Genomic DNA, 20444 nt, shown 5'->3' on the forward strand with positions numbered 1-20444 from the left:
ACATTGGCTAAGTTGTTTATCAAGGAAGTCATCTCTCGGCACGGAGTTCCTATATCAATTATTTCGGAACAAGATACTCGTTTTACATCTCGGTTTTGGAAAATGTTTCACGAAGATATGGGCACACAATTGAAATTGAGCACAGCGTATCATCCTCAAACGGACGGTCAAACCGAACGTACGAATCAAACTTTGGAGGATATGTTACGGGCGTGTATTATTGATTTTGGTGGTAGTTGGGACGAGCACTTACCTTTGGTGGAATTCTCGTACAATAATAGCTACCACACTAGTATCGGGATGCCACCTTATGAGATGCTATATGGACGAAGGTGTCGAACTCCAATTTGTTGGGGTGAAGTGGGTCAAAGGGAAATCGGGAGTACCGATTTGGTTTTGGAGACGAATAACAAGATTGATATTATTCGGGATCATTTGAAGAAGGCTCAAGATAGACAAAAGTCGTATGCCGATAAACGTAGAAGAACGATCGAATTTCAAGAAGGTGACATGGTAATGCTTAAGGTTTCGCCATGGAAGGGTATTATTCGATTTCGAAAACGGAAGTTAGCTCCTCGGTTTATTGGGCCATTCAAAGTTTTAGCTCGTGTTGGTGAAGTTGCATATCGATTGGAATTACCCGAAGAACTTGCGGGGATCCATAACACATTTCATGTTTCCCACCTCCGTAAGTGTCTTGCGGATGATTCTTCATGGATGCCATTAGACGAAATTGAGCTAAACAATAAGTTGGAATATGTTGAAGAGCCGATTGCTATACTTGATGAGAAGGTGAAAATGTTGCGTAACAAGGAGGTGAGAACTTTTAAGGTTCAATGGCGTCGGAGTAAAGGTTCCGAGTTTACATGGGAACCCGAAGAATTCGTGTTGGTTTATCTTCCTTCTTGTCATGCGGCTTGGATAGCGAGGATTCGCTCCGAATTAAGTGGGGGAGAGTTGTAAGACCCGAATTTTTATTGTACATATGTGTGTATAAGTTATTCAAGTTGTGGGGTTTAGGTTGTATTTAAATAAAAGGCAAAAGAAGCAGAACTAGGCATTTGGCACGCCGCGCGGCCTTATGGCGCGCGGCGCCATTACGGGCTGACAGCTCACTTTATTTTTAATCAAGATATTTTGAGGGCATTTTGGTAAAACCACTTAAGGTCCGACTTTAAGGCTTGGATCAGTTGTTTGGAGTGTCATTTACTCCATATTCACCTTCCTTATCATCTTCCAATCAATTCTAGAGAGAGAGTTAGATTCTAGAGTGAGAGAGCTCAAATTTAGGAAGAAGAAGCTCGAATCGGGTCAAAGTGCAAGCACTAAAGTTGTTCATCTCCTCATTTGCTACGTTTTGATAGTTGTGGTAAGCCCTAAACCTAACTTCCTTGTTTTAATCGTTAAAGAGTTAGGGTTTATGTGAGTGATGAACAATAAGACCCATTTATTAGTGAATTGGGTGTTTTGGGTGAATTTGGGTTATGTTGACTCAAAGATGACTAACTAGGGTTTTTCAAGTATTAATTGTTGTTAATAAACCTTAATTAGTTAGTAAATTGCTAGAACACCAATATTTATGTAAATGGGTGTTAAGTGGGTTAGTGGATGACCCGAAATGGGGGTGTTGACCTTAAATTGGTCAAATGGGTCAAAATGAACCTAAGTTAGTTAATGATTGAGATTAATGCTTAAACCTAATGTTAAAAGGTGTTTTAAGACCTAACTTGGCTAATGCTAGGGCTTTTGGTGTGAGTTGACCCAATTTTAGGGTTAGGTGTCCAAATGGGTCGAAATGACCTAGTAATGGTGAGTGTTGTGAGTTTGACCAACTTGAACGGAAAATTGATTATATATACACTTTGTAATAGGTGCGTTACCTTAAATTTTCAAGCTTGGTTTATTGATTCACCGAAGACGTAAGGTGAGTGGAATAATTATATGTGTAGGTATATAATGTATCTATTTGTTGTAGCGTGAAATGTGTAGTGTCGAGGTGCTGAGACACCACGTTTCACGTGATGAGTGAAGCATCGAGGTGTTAAGATGCCACTCGGGGTGAAGCATCGAGGTGTTAAGGTGCCACCTAGGGGTGTAGTGTCGACGTGTTAAGACACCACTCCGTAAAATAATGAGTGAAGCATCGAGGTGTTAAGATGCCACTCGGAGTGAAGTGCCGAGGTGTTAAGGTGCCACCCTAGGGGTTAGTGATACGAGGTGTTAAGTACCCTAACGGATGTTATGAACACCGATGGCGTTTTCGCGAGCGCCATTCCCTTGTACGATTGGTTAACCATGGTTATTTGTGTTGTAAGTGTAAGCATAATATATTATTCGAATTATATTACATGCGTTGCATATGCTAGCTTGTGGTATTGGAGATTTCTAGCTTGTATTCGAGATTATAAGCTAATTGTGTTGCTAGCATGTATGTGGAGTTTGAGTAAGTGATTTGCAAGTAGGTATATTATATATGTATGTGTATAATTATTGCATTCACTAAGCTTTGCTTACTCTCTCATTGTTTACCTTTTTATAGGTTCGGTTGTGGACAAGGATAAGGACATCATCTTGGATTAGAGATCCCGTCGTTGCTAGAGAATGCTTTTGGGCTATTTAGCTTTTGGAGTATTGACCGAGACTTGGGTAATTTAATCCCAAACACCATGCTCGTAGTGTAGTTTGGTACTTAAACTTTTGATGGTCGAAACTCATATTTTGAATTAAACTCGTAAAACGGCCGATGTGGGCCCCGCTTCGTAAAACTCATTTTTATTAATGGAATGTGTTAGTTTTACATATTTGAATATGTTGTTAAAAGCGTTTTGTCTAATTATGTCGGGAAGTGGCCAATCTTTTTAGCATTTCAAGACTTTTTGGACAGACCAGAATGGCGCGCCGCGCGGCCTTCTTGCGCGCCGCGCCATATGCTGTTCCAGCAAAAAAAAAAATTATTTGATAATTTCCGCGGGTTCGTTTGTGTTTTGGTTTGGGTCGTTACAGATGAATCCTTAATGTATTAAATGTTTCGATTTGAATCACTAGTGACTCTAATTTCCCGGTGTCCTGTTTTAGAAGAATTAAGTTTAGGTTGACTCGGGATTGGAATAATGTTCACTGAACCTGATTTCAAACCAGCAGTCGGTTGATAATTCAACTGGATGATAACCGTACAAGTGTACAACATTTTAAGGAATTTCATTTAGAAAAGTTTCAAGATTAAAGCTATTTGTGTTTTGTATGTAATTTTAGTGTCACCTAATAATTATTTTAGGTAGTTGTGATTTACGTGTAAGCAGGGTTTATTGAGTTATACTTATTAACGGGTTTAGAGTGTGTAGAGTGCATGCCCGTAAGAGTTGATTTAATAATGCGACGAAAATAGCTGGATAAGGGGGCTCCCCTTGCTAGGTCCAAGGGGGCAGCGCCCTGGAGAGGGTCCAACTCACAGGTGACTGGGTAGGGGTCGAGGGGGCACCGTCCTGAAACCTCAACTGAAAAGACACTTTACGTTATGTCGAAAAGGTGTCTGCCAAAAGGTTTTCAGCCAAAAGTTACACATTTTCGTGTAATAGATTTTCCTGCCAAAAATGAAGGGTTACACCTTTTCATTTTAAACTGCTTATGAAATAGAATTTGATAATTCGTTTTGTACCCTTTTCTTACACATTCACAACACACATAATCCACAATTGTCTTATAATCTGATTTGTGATTTCATTAAAAATACAAATTGCGTTATTGTCTTATCTCTGTAAAGATTTTGTGACACCAAGACAATCATTGAGTCGAAATACTTTATAGGTGAATACACGATTCAAGAATCAATCCGGATAGTCAAATCATACCTTATTTCTAACAGTATTATATATGATGTTTGTTATGCACTTGAACAAAGTGTACAAGGTTTGTTTAGTTTAATTGGAGTATTCTTAATTGCTCAAATAAGTGTTCTCTAAAGTTTGATTGATTCTCTCTTTTCTAGAAAATTCGAATACATACACACACCTGGCTGCAAGATTCCATGTCTGACCCCGGCTGCAAGATTCAGAATTTTTAGGACATACTGAACAGGTGCTTACTTGCCCCTTTTAACATTAAAGTATTACTTTTCCTTCTTTTAATTTGTTTTTTAAGTTATCATCACTCATGATTTGAGAATAACTGAATCTAATCCCACCTAAGTCATTAAAAGAATTGGAAACTTGAAGAATTTGATTCCATGATTTGAAGCCACTCTTGAACAGCTAACTAATGGGGATGACAAGGGTTCCCTTTTCTTAGATTACCCTTTTTACGCACTTAGTTACTGCTTATGCTGAACAGTGCTTCTAACCACCGAACGCAACCACTAAATTTGATTCCATATCACACTCGACTAGGGCTGTAAATGAGCCGAGCTACTCGCGAGTTACCCGAGCTCGACTCGAGCCGAGCCTAAACGAGCTTGAGTTCTAGCTTGAACTTAATTTGAAGCTCGTTTAGTAAACGAGCCCGAGCTCGAGCTTAATATCTCGAGCTCGAACAAGCTCGCGAGCCTAAACGAGCTTTTCATTTATTGTTAGTTTTTAAATAATATATATATATATATATATATATATATATATATATATATATATATATATATATATATATATGGGGCAGGATCAATGGGGAAGTAATCAATCGGAGGGAAGCGGGGGGAAGCAAATATTTTTTTTGTCCGTTTTTTTGAAAAAAAAATTTCCGGCATCATGATCACACGAAAATATGAACATTTAGAAGAGACACTTCGTGATGAATGTTATTATTTAGGCGGAATAAACTCAAAACACCAAACCCTAAACCCTAAACTCTAAATCGTTCGTGTTAAAAACTCAATCTAAATCCTAAATCTAAACCCTAAACCCTAAATTTCTGAACCCTAATATCTAAACCCTATAAACCCTAATATCTAAACCACAATAGCTAAAACCTCAGCATACGCTCGAAAAACACGATAATTGTTATATATTACTTCTTCGAGCGTTTTCCCGCCAAAATAAAAACATTTATCACAAAGTGTCTCTACTAAATGTACATATTTTCATCCCATCTATAATGTTCGTGAACAAAGTTTTTTCAAAAAACGAAGAAAAAAAAAGTTTTTGCTTCCCCTCATTTTTCCCCCGATTGGTTACTTCCCTCTTGATCCTACCAATATATATATATATATATATATATATATATATATATATATATATATATATATATATATATATATAGTTGTATAATAATTAATTATATATTATTAATAGTTGAAATAATAATAGTAAATCTTATTATATGTTGATAATAATTACAAAAACAATGAATTTGAAAGGTTTAAAGCCAAAAATAGGCTACAAAATTACACAAATGTACCGATGTTGCCCACAAACTCATTTCCGTCCTACTGTCGGCTACAAACTTTCAAAAAGTGTACCAATGTAAACAAGAAATTTCAAAAAGTGTACCAATGTAAACAAAAATGACTTGCTACCGGCTAAACCGGTTAAAAATGATATCAAATCAACACGTGTCGTTCGTGGATTGGATCTCCATTTTTTTTTAAAAAAAAAAAATTATCAGGTCAAATTTAGTATTCAACGGGTCAAAAATATAATATGTTGATATTAGCACATTTTTTGAAAGTTTGTAGGCGACAGTAGGACGGAAATGAGTTTGTAGGCGACATCGGTACATTTGTGTAAGTTTGTAGCCTATTTTTTGCTTTAACCCAATTTGAAATATAGAAAATTAAATAATATAAAGAAAAAGAAAAGTTTATATAACTAACAAGTCGAGATCGAGCCGAGCTTGTAAAATATCAAACGAGCCGAGCTCGAGCTTAAACTATTAGGCTCGAACCGAGCCAAGTTCGAGCTCTATGAAATTTAAACGAACCGAGCTCGGGCTCGGCTCGGCTCGTTTACAGCCCCACACTCAGGGGCGGAAATTGGAGCAAATGGGGTCACCCGACCCCAGTGAAATTTTTTTTTTAGTGCAAAAAATTTAGATTTTTTCGTTTCGAACCCAGTGAAATTTTGTTTGGCTAAAAGTCTTCATATTTTGTCCCCAAAGTCTCAAGATTTTGCCCCAAATCCTTCAATGTTTGCTCAAAAGCCTTCAAATCTTGCCCGAAAACCTTCAAATTTTGCAAAAAAAACCTCAAATTTTGCCTAGAAAACTTCGTATTTTGTCAAAAAAAAATTGCTACGCTTTTAAAAAAATTTCGCCCCCAATGAAAAAAGTGTCTATTTCCGCCACTGCCCACACTCGACGTTATTTGTTTAACTATAATTATAAGTTAAATTGTTGACTGTTCTGTATTAGGCGAGTGATCATGAGATAAAGTTGACGTTTAAATCTTTAAAGATTAAAGATTAAGAAAATGAGTAAATACTTGCCAAAAGGAAGGACAGATGACATAAAAACACACTTTCTTGTTAACATCAGAGTTTAGACTATACAATATATATATATGCATTGAGCCATCACACGCGCGTTACATAATACTAATTACTTGTGCTGTATATCACCTCCATTATCTGGAGCACTTTAAGTTACAACTTTGATTAACTATCATAATAGTATCCATGCTTTGCCTCCATTCATATTAAATTTCTTAAGCCTACCAAATATCATAACTACTATCAGAACAAGTTTTCCGTTGTTACTCCACTTTCCACTGAACCCGTACCACTTGTTTTCACAGTTTCCGTTTAGATTCAGTCGACGATCACAACTATAGCCTGTTGAGAATCCGACGTTCCCATACGCACTGCAATATATTAAAATCTGACTGTTAATAGGAACGGGGGAAGAATAAAATTATGTGATGGAAATAGAGGCCGGGTCACACATTGAATAAAGTTAAAACAAATATTGTGAGCATAATATGGCCTAGTGGAGTTTAGATTTCTGGTAGCCCTACATACATTCTCAATAATATAGTAAAAGGTATTTAATAACTTGTTCGATAAGAACAAAAGTACTAATGCAGATTTGTTCTTGGCTTTAAAAATCAAATATTGAGTGAAAGCAACAGATTTTGTATGCCTCAACATATTTTTATAATTTATCCTTTTAAGCTTTTAAGCTCACCATTAGAATTCCCTTATATATTAATAACAGTAAAGTAATATTAAAGCACAACATTAGATGTTAGATTTATATATGATTTCAAGTGAAGCATCATTTATAGTAAGTAAATGTTAAGCGGTACTTCCTCCGTCTCAATTTAATTGTCACAAAGACAAAAAACACAGTTTAAAAAAAGTAGCTGCCACATTAACCTTTTGTTAACTTTTTAGTTTTTAAGTTGCCGTTCTAGCTCAGTTGGTAGAGCGCGTGGCTTTTAACCACGTGGTCGAAAACTTTTTAGTTTTACTCATTATTTTTACTTATCATTTAGTCTTATATTCGTACATTAAGGACATAATAGAACACCTTATTATTCTTATGTATTTATGAAAATGAACAATTAATTTGAGACATCATAAAAAGGAATACCGAGCAATAATTAGGGACGGAAGGAGTACTCCCTTATCTCAAATTAAGTATCCACCTTCAATATCAACAAATCAAAAATTATCTAAGTGGTTTAAAATAAAATTTGATTGACTAACAATTCAATCATTGTATATTTTTAGACCTTGTGCAGTTTTCTAATGCACACTTTTTTTTAGAACGGCACTAATGCACACTTAAAATGGGACGGATGCAATTTGGATAGTATAGGCATTAGTCAATATGTTTAATACCTTATAACTTCAACCACAATGTTCAAAACATTGAAGTTCAGGGGATCTTCAATCATTTGTTTCCTCTCTGTTATGCAAACAAGAATGATGAATATGACCAAATAAGTGAGTTGTGAGAAGATTATGTTCTCAATAGCTTTGCTACTCCTGTTGTTTCGTCCTTGTTTGACGCTCTCTCCTATTGGCAAAAATGAGGTGTATGGTGGAAGATACCTGTAAAATTTAAACATTCAAACAGTTTTCTGGGTAAATTTTATCAAACAAATTATTAGCATTCAAATAGTTGTAGCTTCTATGCATTCTGATAAGAACAGTTCAACTAGTCATGTAAATTAGACTCATATACAACCCCATATTATAATATTGAGACAAGACTCACTAAATAGAAGACATGATTAATCTGAAAAATATAATGTTTAGAATCTATTTAAGAATCTGATGATTTGAGAAGCTACAAGTGTCCAAATAATTATTGATCAAGTTACTAATTTGGGCTAAAAGTCATTTGAATCAATCAATATTCTTGTTCTAGTTGAGCCCAATCATCTTTTGGATTCCCATTAGTCAACTTTTAAGATTAATAACGTAATAAAATAATTATAACTAATGACTGATGAATAATATAGAGGGAGACTAACATCATTATGACGAAAAGCACCAATACGGCAGAACTGATTGTAGAGAGGTCAACTACTGATTCACCCGTATGCCGCGTGTTAACTGTCTGAAACAAACTTCCAACAACTTTTTGGTACACATTCATGCCTTCCAAAGAGCTTGAAGTCCACTCCATTGACAAAAACATAACAAATTGCACCAAGATAAAACCAAGCACCGTAATCACAAGATAGGACGAGTGTAGGCACGAAAGAAGATGATGATAACCAACTTTACTATAGTTTTCTAACAAGTAGCTAGTTTCGGCTTTGTTGGTGAATTTTCCAATGACCCATATTGAAAATCTCAAAACTGAAGGGTACAAAGTGTTACCTAATAGGACTTGAGGAACAAGGATTAACAACAAACCAGAATTTTTCTTAAAGGACAACATGTTTTCATTGGTTGGAACATAACCACAGTTGGCAAATGTTGAAACTATAGTGAATATAGAAAATGTAAGTGTGTTTAGATCCTTTTGTTTGAGTATATTGTTGGCACTTGAAATGATGTTTATGTATATCAAAACTGATACCACACCCAAAAATTGAAGAAACACTAGGTAAAACAATACAACACCACACAAAAACTTCAAGGATTTGTACTTTAACTCCTCCATATCGATGGCGTTTGTTAAAACATGATTTTCACAAGATACTATGTCAGATTTTGAGTTTCCATTTTCGGAGATGGTTATGTTATTTAGCTCCAAAAAAGTAGAATTATTTGTGTCGAGGAAGCTAATAGATGGATCGGCTTTATTACCATCTTTTGGAGAAACTTTTAGAAAAAAACTACGAACGTAGAGTGCAATCATCGAAATGAACACTTCGCTACCAATAAACATAAGTGTAGTTAAAATGAGAAGTTGAGTGTTTGAAAAAACTTCCATTTCGACTGTGGACATGCTCGATACAGTGGTGGCTGAGACAGAAGTGAAGAATAAGTCTATGTTCGAAGGGGTGAAATTTTCCGTTCTTCCGTCGATGGATAGGAGAATAAAAAACCCCAACGACGAAACAAAAAGAAAATACAATAACTCCAATGAAAATCGGTTTCCACGCAAATGAAACCATGCGAATCGACAAAAACATGAACAACTACAAAGTTGTTCTAGTTTTTTCCCAATACATGAAATGATATTCATGGTTTTTGGTTTGTATCACTTGGAAGGAAAATAGGTTATATATGTGATTAAGTTTGATGTGGATGAGTGCGAGTGTGAGTGACAGTGTGTTCTACTGGGCTTTTGGAGCTTTATAGTTATAGTCATATACATATGTGGGAGGAGGGGTGCAGGTTGCAGAAATCGGTTCTCGGGGAGTTCTCGGCATGGTCTCCAGAACGAGAACTCGGGGAGAACTCGGGGAGTTATCGGCGGTTGACTTTCGTTGACTTTTGGGATTTTATCGAGTTTTTTCCGAGATTTGACCGATTTTTTTGAGATTTGACCGATTTTTCCGAGAATTGACCGATTTTTCCGAGATTTGACCGATTTTTTGGAGATTTGACCGATTTTTGGTCGTTGATCGATTTTTTGACCGATTTCAAAACGTATTCTCGCCAGGAATGATATTCCGAGTTCTCGCCGAGTTCTCCCGATTTTTGCAACCATGGGTGTATTATTATTCGACTAGGTGTAATTATTATTTTATGAAGTTGTGATAAGCATCTTGATTTTGATAACATATGATATGACAATTATGATCATGTGTATTTGAAGAATTCGTAATTTCTTAAATTTTAATTTAAATTTAAAAAATATAATTAAAATTAATACACGCATAAAAAGTAAAATATTGAATTGAATTAATGAGTAATAAATATAAAAGGTTATGGAGTTCTTTTTGGGTTTCTTATAAATAGCATGTTCTGCTCATATCTAGCAAGGTTTCTTTAGACCATTCTCTATGTAAATCAAGTTTGTTACGGTGTTGTGAAGGAGTTTTTTGGTGACGTGACTTTGTTGTGAGATTGAGTGAGTGTTGTGGTAAAATGTATTATTGTGCTGTTGTGTTGTTGTGGGATGATAATGTGGCATTTATTTTTTATTTTTGGTATATTAAAATATTGATTAATTATTAGTTAAATTTATATAATTAAAATATTAAAAAAAACTAAATTATTAAATCCTAAAAAAAGAAAAATACACTCCTTAAACAAGAAAAAAGAAACATAATTTAAATTCTAAAAAAAATTTACATAATTTAAATCCTAAAAAAAGAAGAAGAAAAAATACATAATTTAAATCCTAAAAAAGAAAAAAATACATAATTTAAATCCTAAAATACATTAAAAACGTCCTAAAAAATTACATAATTAAAAGTCCTAAACAGTGTTTAATTTTTTCCGTCGAATGAGTCCCGACTCACGTAACCTGACTCAAGGCTACTCGAATTGGAGGGCGCCAGATTATAAGTTGATTGGCTCATGTTTACAAGATACAACACAATTCGACAACGTCGTGTCTTGGCTCGCTTTTTTTTGCACATCTCATTGCTCATCTGTAAACATAAACATCAACACTGTTGCTCTTCGTCGAAATACACAATTTTCGTAGATACGTATGGTGTTTCTTTTTCGATAAACTTTTCAACTTTGACCAATCAAAGTCGGAAACGTCGATATTTTCAAAAGATTTTTTTCCCTGTCAATGTATGACTTCCAGTCATACTCAGTTGGACCCCGTAATGCATATCAATGGAAACTTTGTTTGAATTCATGGTGTGAAAGTGTTTGATATAATGTATAAAATGAAATGTGTTTGAAATGAAATTTGAGAGAATTGTGTTAAAATAGTATGAATTGTGTTTAAAAAATGAAATGGTGTGTGTTTATTTATATTGGAAATTAATTTTTTTTTTTTTTTTATAAATGCAACATATATAAACATTCAAACTAGTCAAACTCCACAGCCAATCAGATCAATCCATTTGTCCTCGCCGACCGTTGTCACTTTCGTGGTTTCCTCCCACCACGATACAACGAAGCAGTCGACAACGGTTGCACAGTGGCCGTTGTCGACGTTGTGAGGCAACGATGGTGAGCCGTTGATACGCGTAGGGAATGGTCTTAGGGGTTTTTCTTCAGTCAATATCCTGTTTCTTCCTAACGGGTGTAGAAAGTGAGCATGACTTGTGACATTCTGGATATGATCGGGTGGAAGGGCTGATCTAGTATGTAATGAGTGGTAGCATGTGCTATCACTAGAATAACCGATTTGGTGAAAAATATTTGAACTTTTATCTAGTGATACCATTAGATAATGAAAATACTTTTTTAGTAACACGACTGTATAGTGTAATTTTTTTGAACTTTAACTAGTGATACTCGAAACTACGATTTTAGATCCGTCAATGATTAGATGGGTGCTTAAAGCCCCCGTCAATGACTTGTATATTGCCTTTAAAAAAAGATGATAGTGAGTCTATCTTTCTTTTTACATCTAATTGATGGATCATATTATTGTATTTAAATTTAAATAAAATTTAGCATTTAGACCTAGTTTAATTATCTCTACAGATTTGTAAATATGTTAGTTAATTCGTTGGTGCATAACGAAAAGAATAGTCGAGGTTGAGGCTTATACTCGGCCACCGATTCAAAGCGTATAACATCCATATATATATATATATATATATATATATATATATATATATATATATATATATATATATATATATATATATATATATATATATATATATATATATATATATATATATATAATTATAATTATAATTATAATATGCATAGATGTATTCTTGCATGTAGGCCTCCCACCTCAAATTTTAAAACGTCATAGATCATAGAATTTTGGCATTTCACATATCAAATTTCATTGGCATTAAACACGTTATTTAATAATGTGAAAAAATAACATGTTCGATGCTATTTTTGTCTTTTAAACATACGATATAAATTTAAATACTATAAAAATATAAGTATAAACTTAATACGGAGTATTAAAAAAGCAGTGACGTACCCATATTAATTTTTGATAATTATTAAAATCGTATATTACGACCCAAAAGAAACCATTTCCAGCAAGAGCCAATCTTACGCACAATTTTCATGAGAAAGTTTTTATAGGGTGATGATATATCCAAATCTGCTTTTACTCCATCCACCATCATTTGAGTCTTTTTCTCCAAAATATCCCTTGATAATATTTAACAAAAAATTTGTATAAGTTATTATTTAAGGGTATGTTAGAACATTCAAGTGGAAGGAGTAAAAGTGGTGGTGGATATATCATCTCCCTTTTAAAGTTAATGTAGTACAAATTGTCTTTGAGTGTTGTAGTCAATTAACACATATTTATAATGGCAACTGATATATGTGGTTGGTGCCTACTATACGATTAATTTATATTTAAATGAAAACTTCACCCAAAGCCTTTGACAACCCGTATCTTTCTCCTCGCTCCGAGTTAAATGCCACCGACCGCATCGTTAAACTCGAAATAATTTTATGAACAAAATGAAACTAACTATGTTCGAAATAGACACTTTTTAAAAAACGCTAAACACAACGACAGCCCGTATCTTCCCACTCGCCGCGAGTTAAATTTTTTCGACAGTAGCGTCATACTCGAAATAATTTAATGAACAAAACGATAAAAAGTACGTTCGAAACGGACACTTTTTAAAAAACGCTAAAAACAACCACAGCCCATATCTTCCTGCTCGCAGCGAGTTATATTTTTTCGTCAGCACCATCAGACTCGAAATAATTTTATCAACAAAACGAAACTAACTACGTTCGAACCTGACATATTTTAAAAAACACTAAATACGACAACACTAACAACGGCGCATAACACATGGGCCGTTTTTCCTACTGTAAATGCATAAAGCTACGTTAAATATGAATACGTAGACCGAAAGGCCCCGCCGCATCGCACGGGCCGGACCCGGACTAGTTAAGTAACAAAGTTTGACTAAATTTGTTGCTGAATACTTAGAATACTATTGAACCATTACTTACTACTATAAATAGAGCAATTGATTAGCTCATTTATGTGATCCAAAAATACTTTGTTTTTTTTTTTTTTTGAACAGCAACAAAATTTTATTAAGAAAAGACTAGCCAGAAGCTAGACATGAACAACAAAAATTACAAAGGATGAGTAATCCAAGTGTTCCAGCTAGGAGCAAATTTACTTCTAGCTTTTAACCAGGAATAAGAAGAAAAACGAATATAATCTAAAATAGAGCATCTCTTGATTGTATTGGAACCAAAGAGAGTATCGTTAAGTAGTCTCCATATCCACCATAAAGTGGACACAACGATGCAAAACGTACGTGATTTTTTCGTGATCGATCCTGGTTTCGAGTCAAGCCATACAAAAATATCGTTAACCGAATCAAAGGGTTGCCATCTGATATCAGACCAAATCGAAATACCATGCCATATCTCCCTAGCCACATTACAAAAAAGGAAGACATGATCACGTGATTCCCCACCAATACTACAACTCGGACAAAAAATTGTATCTATGGGGAGACCGTGAAAAGAGAGATTCAACCTATTAGGAAGGCGATCAAGTAAGAGTCTCCATACGAAAACATTAGCTTTTCCCGGAACATGATTAGACCATCGAGTTTTCGTGTGTGTCGATGGTAGGTAGTAGTCATCAAGAAAAGTCTTCGTACCCCGTACAGTAAATACCCCTTCAGGCTCTATATTCCATCGCCAAATATCATCTTCATCGCGTAGAGTGACCAAAGCAAGTTCCAAAGTGAGATGTTGTAAGCGACATGAAACGGGAGGATTACGGAGCCACTCCCATGAAAAAGAAGAGTCAATTATTCTGTCAGCCACCATGCAGTTCGGTCGAGCATCTAGACGATATAATCTGTTAAAACGAGAAGCTAAGGGATCGTTTCCAATCCACACATCATGCCAGAACCTTGTTGTCATGCCATTTCCAATGCAACGTCTCAAAGCATTACAATCAATCACATCTTGATAGTGTAAAGAAAGAATTGCAGTAACAATATCGAACCAAGTACCTTTTGTTCGACAACCGTGGCTACCAAAACCCGAGTGCGAGCCATGAATTTCCTGAATAATTCGTACCCACAAGGCAGTAGGGTTGTTAACTAATCGCCACTGCCATTTCAAAAGGAGTGCGAGGTTAAATGAGTTAAGACTTCCGATCCCGAGCCCCCCTTTATCGTGAGAAGCGAGAGCTAAGTCCCATTTTACCCAAGCCATTTTGCGTGTGCCCAAATTTCCACCCCAAAAGAATCGGGCCCGAAGACTTTCGATGGCTCGAATAACTTTTGAAGGTGTTCGAAATAAAGAGAACGGATAAATTCCAACACTACCAAGTACCGATTTAATCAAAGTAGTGCGACCACCTATCGAAAGTAACGAGGCATTTCAATTGGATAAACGATTTTTGAACTTGTCAATAATGTTATTCCAGTTAGAAGACTTCCTCATATTACAACCCAAGTTAAATCCCAAATATTTAAATGGGAGGTCACTTGCTGCACAACCAATTAAAGATGCTGTTACCGTGACATGTGCTAAAGGTTCACCAATTCCTATCAAGCAAGACTTGGATAAGTTAATTTTAAGGCCAGAAGCACGAAAGAATTTGTTCAGAATTACCACAATATTAGAAACATCATGATGATTCCAATCGGTTAAAATGACCACGTCATCAGTGAACATAAAATGGGAAACATTGAGGTTACCCATATTAACTCCACGCAGAAGATTTGACGAAACTGCATCCTTAAAAGCATGGTGTAAACCCTCCATAACAATAATGAAGAGAAGAGGCGACAAGGGGTCACCTTGACGGAGGCCACATTTAAGCAAAAATTCGGAATTTGGGCTACCATTTACAAGTATCGAAGCCCGAGCGGAGGTAAGACATATTTTAATCCAGGATCTCCATTTGCATTCGAATCCCAACTCCGTAAGCATGAAATCTAAATACATCCTGTTCACCGAATCGAAAGCCTTTTCAAAATCAACTTTGAAGATGGCAAGACTTTTCTTCTTTAGTTTGTACCAGTCAATAATCTCACTAAGCATGAGAGGACCGTCAAGAATTTGATGACCCTTTATGAAAGCAGTTTGTTCACAACTGATAACACGATCAATGACAATGGAGAGGTGATTGGCGAGGACCTTGGCAATAATTTTGTAGGAGGAACCAATAAGAGAGATCGGTCGGAAATCTTTGATGTTAACTGGATTCTCCACTTTTGGAATTAAAGTTATAAAAAAAGAGTTGGCGCCCGACGGTAGATAGCCCGTATTCGGAAAATTAAGAACGAGTTTAAAGACATCTTCTTTAACTAGGTCCCAATAATGTTTAAAGAAGAAAAAGGGATAACCATCGGGACCGGGGGCCTTGTCTCCACCGCATTCCAAACAGCTTTTTTAACCTCGTCCATCGATAAATCACCTTCTAACAGTAAACGATCTGATTCATTAAGAGTGTTCGCATTAGTTAAATGCACAAAGTCAGTATGATCAAAAGTAGTCTGATACTTGCTTTTGAAATAATCAAGAAAAGCTCCTTTCACCAAAAAGGGGTCTGATATCCATGAACCATTAATAAGGATGCCTTGAACTGATTGAGAACGATGTTTATTTTTCAGAATGCCATGAAAATACTTAGTGTTATCGTCACCTTCCTTTAACCACTTATCTCGGGATTTCTGCATAATATCGAGATCATATAAATCATCTAGCGTTTGTTTTTCACGGAGAAGATTGACCCGATTACTATGATCAGTATCCGAAGCAGACCCATTGTCGATTCTGTCATCAATCATAATAATGAGTTTAGAGATCTCACTTAATCTGTTATTTTCAGCGTTTCTAGTCCCCTTATACCACTCTTTAATAACAGGTTTCATTGCCTTTAATTTAGCAAAAAAAAAGAGACATTCGGGTCAGCTGAGTACTCACGTTTGATCAGATCATCAGCACCATTACGAAGAAGCAAAGAGCGAAAGAATTTAAAAGGGGTTGGACCATAGTCCAAATTTTGAAGGTGAAGCAACACAGGGCTGTGATCTGAGCAGCCCCTATCTAGAACTGTGGCATGAACGTCAATCAGAGAATCAGCACAATCTGGGGAAAGCAAGAACCGATCAAGCTTACTTAACTTGGTTCCGAGAAAGTTCATGTAAGTAAACGATCTTCCACCAAGAGGGAGATCCACAAGGTTGGCCTCATCAATAAAAGAGTTAAAAGCATTCGCTTCATTCTGAGAAAATTCTGATCCCAGCCTTTCCTCCTCGCACCTTACAACATTAAAATCTCCAAAGAGCATGAAACGACCCGAGTGATTACGAATGAAATCGAGAAGAGAGTTCCAAAGAGTGGCCTTTGCCACCGCCTCTTGTGGAGCATAAACATTAATCATAAAAAAATCACCTTCAAAATGTGTCCAAGTACCTTTCACGATAACGTAATGTTGATGACACCAAATACGAGAACGCTTGAAAAAAGACGTATCCCATATCGAGATGATACCACCAGATCTTCCAAGAGATAGACTACAAGCAAAGTCAAAACGATAATTTCCCCAAAGTGACTTGATACGTAATAAATCGAATCGTGACATCTTGGATTCTTGGAGACCTAAGAAATGAATATTGTGACGAAAGCAAAGCTCGTTAACCCATACACGTTTTCTCCTTTTCTTGGTACCACAAATGTTTAAGGTCACAACATTCATTTATCCACAAAATCTTCCCCAAATCGATCAACTAAGTTGGTAACAGTGGCATCACAATGTGTTGTGTTGGTGCATAATCCCTAGTTCTTATTGTTCTTTTTATTATCGAGTTGTAATGAACATTGATACATTATTATGTTTGCCTTATTATGGTTTGTTTATGATTATGTTATTGAATGAATGTCTAGTGTAACGATTGTTTAATTGGTTGGACGATCGAAACACAGCCGAGGGTCAGGGACCCTCGGCCCGAGGGAGAAGACCATCGGACCGATGGTTAAGACCATCGAGCCGATGGTAGCTGGGTCTTATATAAATATGAGATGACGGGAACTAATTGAGGTTACGTATTTTTCACTTGGTTTCTTGGTTCCTGTCGATTCCAGCACTCCCTCACAACCCACAACCGAATACACTTGTTCTAGGCTATTGAATATCTAGGTTTAATCATCTAGGTTATCGAAACCTTAGGATTTCAAGTATTCGAATCAAAAGATCATAGTTTCCGCCTATAGGTCGTTGTGTTTAATCAAGATCCGTGTAATACAACAACAAATTGGTATCAGAGCTGTTGGTTGCCGGATTAAACTGTTTGATTCGTTTTTTTTAAAGGTTTAGGGTTTGTTAGGTTTTCAAGTTTTTGGTCAAAAATCTCAATTTTTGCACGTTAGAAGTTTGTTTTGTTAGTGGGTTTGTGTTAATCTAGTGCCTAGCAACCTTCGTTAAGCATTAGATCTAAGGTTCTATCGATTTCTAGCGATCTACCATTGAAACGGCCTTAAAAAACCCTAGTTGAGTCTGCATCTGTTAAGAACTACCATCGGGCCGATCGTCATAGACCATCGACCCGAGTGTCTCCCCTTCGATCCGATAGTGAGCATTTGACCCGATAGTCTCCTCACCCGATAGTGTTTTACCATCGACTCGATCTTCAAAGACCATCGATCCGATCTTCGTTGACTATCGAACCGATTGTCAGACCATCGAACCGATTGTGAACCAGAACAGTAACCTTTTATTTTCTTGAAATTTTTGCGAATATGTCTTCTTCAAGTAGTCAAGTTAGTCGTGAGTATGCCCTTTCACTTAGCACAGGGGTACAGAATCTCCTATTGACCGAACAAACGATTGGTTCGGCTACTAGAGCTCCGAGGTTGTCCAATCTTAATGACTTTATGACATGGAAATCTCGATTTATTAATTACTTGAATGGAGTTAACACCAGACTCTGGGAATGCATTGAAACTGAGTATAATGCTCCGGTAGGTGCTGATGGAGTCAAGAAAGAAGTGTTTGAGTTCACTCCAGAAGAGAGGGAAGCGTATGATTTACAGTGCAAAGCGTATGCACATCTATCTCAAGCTCTAGATGAGGCTATCTACTGTCAGTTTGAGAGCAATAAGACGGCTTATTCTCTCTGGCAGGCACTAGTGTCCGCTGTGGAAGGTACAGATGTCTACCGCAAAGCTAAAGCTAAGTCGTTGAAGGCAGAATGGAAACAGTTTGCTGCTAAGCCCAACGAAAGCCTGAGTGAGACTCTAATCAGGTATAGACTGATAGTTAGTAAGTGTCAAAGCTATGGAGTTGAAGTTACCGATGCTAAGTCCATTAAGCATTTGAAAGATGGGTTACCAGAAAAGTGGGATTACATAGTTGATCAAATTGAGACCAGGAAAGCGTCAGGAGAAACGCTTACCTTGACTTCATTTACTTCAAAGCTGATGGAAAAAGACATTGAGAGAGAGGCTAAGAATAAGAGATTGAGTAATGCCGCAGGGTCTGAGAATGTCTCGGGAAGTTCATCAACGCAACATGCACCGATTGAGACAGCTTATGTGTCTACAAATTCCTCATCTAGCAAGTTGCCACCGAAGTCACCTCAAATTGGTTATACCGATAGTTACAGTTCACCTCCAATTCAGGAACCGGTTATGAAGCTTGATAACATTCGTAAGAGGTCAAAAGAGGGTATTCAGGAGGATATGCAGTTGGCTGCTTTGGTTGTGAACTCGTACAACGAGACGTTATTGGGAGGTTCGATTAATGAACATCTAGACAATGAGGATATGGAGCAGATTGACCCAGATGAGTTGGAGAGAATGGATATCATGGCTGCAATGGGTATAGTTGTGCGGAGAGCAAGAAGTTACCTGAGGAGAACTGGTCAGAAGAATCTGACGTTGAATAAACGCTCCAAGTTTGGGTTCGATATAGCTAAAGTTCGCTGTTTTAATTGTGGTGAGATGGGTCACTTCAAGAAGACGTGTACCAGGCCTGCTAAGACTGGTCACTTCAATCCATTCGCTGGTCACAAGGCAGATGATGAGAGTAGGATAGTTCCGGTTAATGGGAAGTCTAATGAGAAACAGAGTGATTCATCGTCAGAGGCCGCTCTCAACTCGAATTCCTATTCTGACGAGGGCTATGAATGGTCGATTGGTTTGGACGGAGAACATGCTAATGTAGTGTTTGTTGGCAAGACTGAGGCTGAGTTAGAAGCTGCTAGGGTTGAGAGAGAAAAGGCTGGTTGTTTAGGTACCTCTGAGTGTAAATGCTATGTGTGTAAGTGTGAAGCTCGTATTAAACGGTGTGATGAGATCGTTAAGTCCTGTTTCAGAAAGAAAGTTAGTGATCATCTGGCTGAAAAGTTTAAAAATGTGAGAGATTTGTATGAGATGTCTTCTGACGAGTCAGATGATGAACCGCTCGGTTTAGATTTCAACAGTGGTGATTGGTTTGCTAAGAACAGCTCGGGTGAATGTTCCGAGGAGAAGGTTGCTCAAGGAATTGATAAGGCTAAGGTGGCTGAAGTAAAGGTTGTTGCAGATGATTCTGACTACTCAAGTTCAGAATCGGAGTTGGAGTCCGAGTCTGAGTATCAAACCTTGGAGAAGCAGACCGAGAATTTCGCGTTCATGGCTAATGTCTCCAATGATGATAAGGTATGTACTGACACTGATTCTTCTTCTTTTATTTGTTCTGATTGTGCTAGACATAAGTCAGAAATTACTAGGTTAGAAGCCATTGTTGATACCTTAAGCAAGAGTCCTACTAGTTGTGATAGTTGTGCTAAGTTAGAAGCAGACCTTGCCCTGAGTAGAAAGACATTAGGAGAAAAGAAGAAGGACTATGACGAGGTAGTTTTTATCTTGAACAAGCAGAAGGACTATGAGAAGAAAATTAAGTCCTTAGAATTCCAGGTAGGTACAATGAAGGCCACCATCATAGATAACAATAAGGCCATTAATATGTACATTAATCAGATAGAAAGCCTTAAGACTGAGAGAGACTCCTACCAAACTAAGTAT

General features: G+C 36.6%; 3 protein-coding genes across 3 annotated transcripts; all 3 read right to left on the reverse strand.

Annotated features, from left to right (window-relative positions):
- Positions 1 to 6582: 6582 nt before the first annotated feature.
- Positions 6583 to 9567, reverse strand: LOC139890704 (sodium transporter HKT1-like). Its single transcript, XM_071873612.1, has 3 exons — positions 8402 to 9567; positions 7764 to 7976; positions 6583 to 6781 (listed from the first exon to the last, which is right to left on the reverse strand). Exons 1-3 carry the CDS (start codon positions 9565 to 9567, stop codon positions 6583 to 6585), a joined length of 1578 nt encoding a protein of 525 aa, XP_071729713.1.
- Positions 9568 to 14810: 5243 nt separating this feature from the next.
- Positions 14811 to 16309, reverse strand: LOC139887767 (uncharacterized). The gene is made up of 2 exons (XM_071870823.1): positions 15782 to 16309; positions 14811 to 15503 (listed from the first exon to the last, which is right to left on the reverse strand). Exons 1-2 carry the CDS (start codon positions 16307 to 16309, stop codon positions 14811 to 14813), a joined length of 1221 nt encoding a protein of 406 aa, XP_071726924.1.
- A 5-nt stretch (positions 16310 to 16314) lies between these two features.
- LOC139887768 (uncharacterized) lies at positions 16315 to 17136 on the reverse strand. The gene has a single exon (XM_071870824.1). It carries the CDS (start codon positions 17134 to 17136, stop codon positions 16315 to 16317), a length of 822 nt encoding a protein of 273 aa, XP_071726925.1.
- Between the last annotated feature and the right edge of the window lie 3308 nt (positions 17137 to 20444).

Source organism: Rutidosis leptorrhynchoides, chromosome 2 (assembly GCF_046630445.1).
Source record: "Rutidosis leptorrhynchoides isolate AG116_Rl617_1_P2 chromosome 2, CSIRO_AGI_Rlap_v1, whole genome shotgun sequence".
Taxonomy (NCBI): domain Eukaryota; kingdom Viridiplantae; phylum Streptophyta; class Magnoliopsida; order Asterales; family Asteraceae; genus Rutidosis; species Rutidosis leptorrhynchoides.

Excerpts from the sequence above, each read along its gene's own strand:
- LOC139887768 (XM_071870824.1), bottom strand. The coding sequence starts at position 17,136 with ATGAATGTTGTGACCTTAAACATTTGTGGTACCAAGAAAAGGAGAAAA.
- LOC139890704 (XM_071873612.1), bottom strand. The coding sequence starts at position 9,567 with ATGAATATCATTTCATGTATTGGGAAAAAACTAGAACAACTTTGTAGT. Across the intron at positions 7,977-8,401 it reads GTGCTTTTCGTCATAATGAT|GTATCTTCCACCATACACCT; the intron begins GTTAGTCTCCCT and ends TAAATTTTACAG. Across the intron at positions 6,782-7,763 it reads ATTGTGGTTGAAGTTATAAG|TGCGTATGGGAACGTCGGAT; the intron begins GTATTAAACATA and ends AATATATTGCAG.
- LOC139887767 (XM_071870823.1), bottom strand. The coding sequence starts at position 16,309 with ATGAAACCTGTTATTAAAGAGTGGTATAAGGGGACTAGAAACGCTGAA. Across the intron at positions 15,504-15,781 it reads CAAGGCCCCCGGTCCCGATG|GGTCATCAAATTCTTGACGG; the intron begins GTTATCCCTTTT and ends GCTTTCATAAAG.